At 53.6% G+C, this 1,304-nt stretch overlaps 1 gene segment (V, D, J or C); it reads right to left on the bottom strand.

Moving 5' to 3' along the window:
* Window positions 1–29: 29 nt before the first annotated feature.
* On the bottom strand, window positions 30–631 carry LOC123254088. The segment is given in 2 exon segments: window positions 30–442; window positions 568–631. Coding segments are annotated over 2 exon segments (459 nt in total).
* Between the last annotated feature and the right edge of the window lie 673 nt (window positions 632–1,304).

Here is a 1,304-nt window from a genome sequence, read left to right as displayed (position 1 = left end):
GTCTGAAGGACTGCAGATATTTTATGGTGTCAGAAGCCTGGGGCCAGCCAGGAAGCCACAGCTGGGCTGACAAAGAGGTTTTTGTCCCACTTCCTCACTGAATGCATCACTGTGCAGACAGATATATAGCTCTTAGTGAAGGAAAACCCTGCCGCACAGTAATAATTGGCTTCATCCTCAGGCTGGATGTTGCTGATGGACAGGAATCGATCAGCCCCAAAACTGGAGCCAGAGAAGCGCTCAGGGATTCCATCGGCTCTGCCTATATTTCCATCAATGTTAACTGACATGAGGTAGCGAGGGGCCTTTCCAGGGCTCATCTGGTGCCAAGCAACACCTCTATTACTGTACCCACTGTTCAGGGTGCAGGTGAGTCTGGCTGTGCTCCCTGGGGATGCAGAGACAGAGGGAGGCTGAGTCAGCTCCAGCTGGGAGAGGGAGCCTGCAAACAGAGAAACTCATTAGTGACCCTGAACAAGGAGAAACCTAGAAGGTGCTTTGAGATATTCATTAGAAGCAAGAACAGAACTGGAGGAGAAAAAGGGGAGTTCTGGGAGTCATCCTGACCTGAGCAGAAGGTGAGCAGCAGGAGGCAAGCAAGAGGCCAAGCCATGGTGAGAGGACCCCAAGAGCTCAGCTCTCCAAAGAGCTCACAGCTGAGCCTGGCCACTCTAAGGTTCCCCTTATTCTCTCCTGGTTACCATGTGATGGTGGCTGCAGGGCAGGTGAGGATGGATGCAAATCTGGGTCTGGTCCAGCCTCCTCTAGACCATGCCTGCATCCTCTGTCAGGGTCTCAGGTCCCAGGAGGGGCAGCCCTTCATGTAGGGGGCGTCCTTGGGTAACTTGGCCCAGCCCAGCTGAGACGTCATCCAGGAGTGATCACAGGGCTCAGGGCAGCCACAGGCACTGCCAGCAGGGATCACCCCCCCAAACACCTCCAGGCTCCCCAGGCCTTCACTGTCTGCCCAGGACCAGCCCCACAGCATCCCCTGCTGGCTGCAGGACCCACATCCAGTCCACAAGGAGGCAGGCCTCAGGGGCCCCCACGCAGAGGAAGGTCTCTGCTGCCTCTTCTGTTCATCCCACCCAAGATGGAGCCTTTGGTTTCAGTGTAGTATCGGGTGTAGATATTGTATCATGGCTGCTTCATACATTGTAAATACAAGCAAGTATAGAAGAGGGTAAGAAAGTTAAGAAACATCCTGTAACAAGTGGGGGGAGATTCAGTCTTCGTATGAACAGAGTCTGTTTGTCCCATTTTGCTCAGGACTAGAATGAAGCTGCCTTGGCAGAATAGTAAGT

Source organism: Gracilinanus agilis, unplaced genomic scaffold (genome assembly GCF_016433145.1).
Source record: "Gracilinanus agilis isolate LMUSP501 unplaced genomic scaffold, AgileGrace unplaced_scaffold14577, whole genome shotgun sequence".
NCBI lineage: Eukaryota > Metazoa > Chordata > Mammalia > Didelphimorphia > Didelphidae > Gracilinanus > Gracilinanus agilis.
The sequence above is the reverse complement of the archived record's forward strand: the minus strand, read 5'-3'. Positions and strand labels throughout refer to the sequence as shown.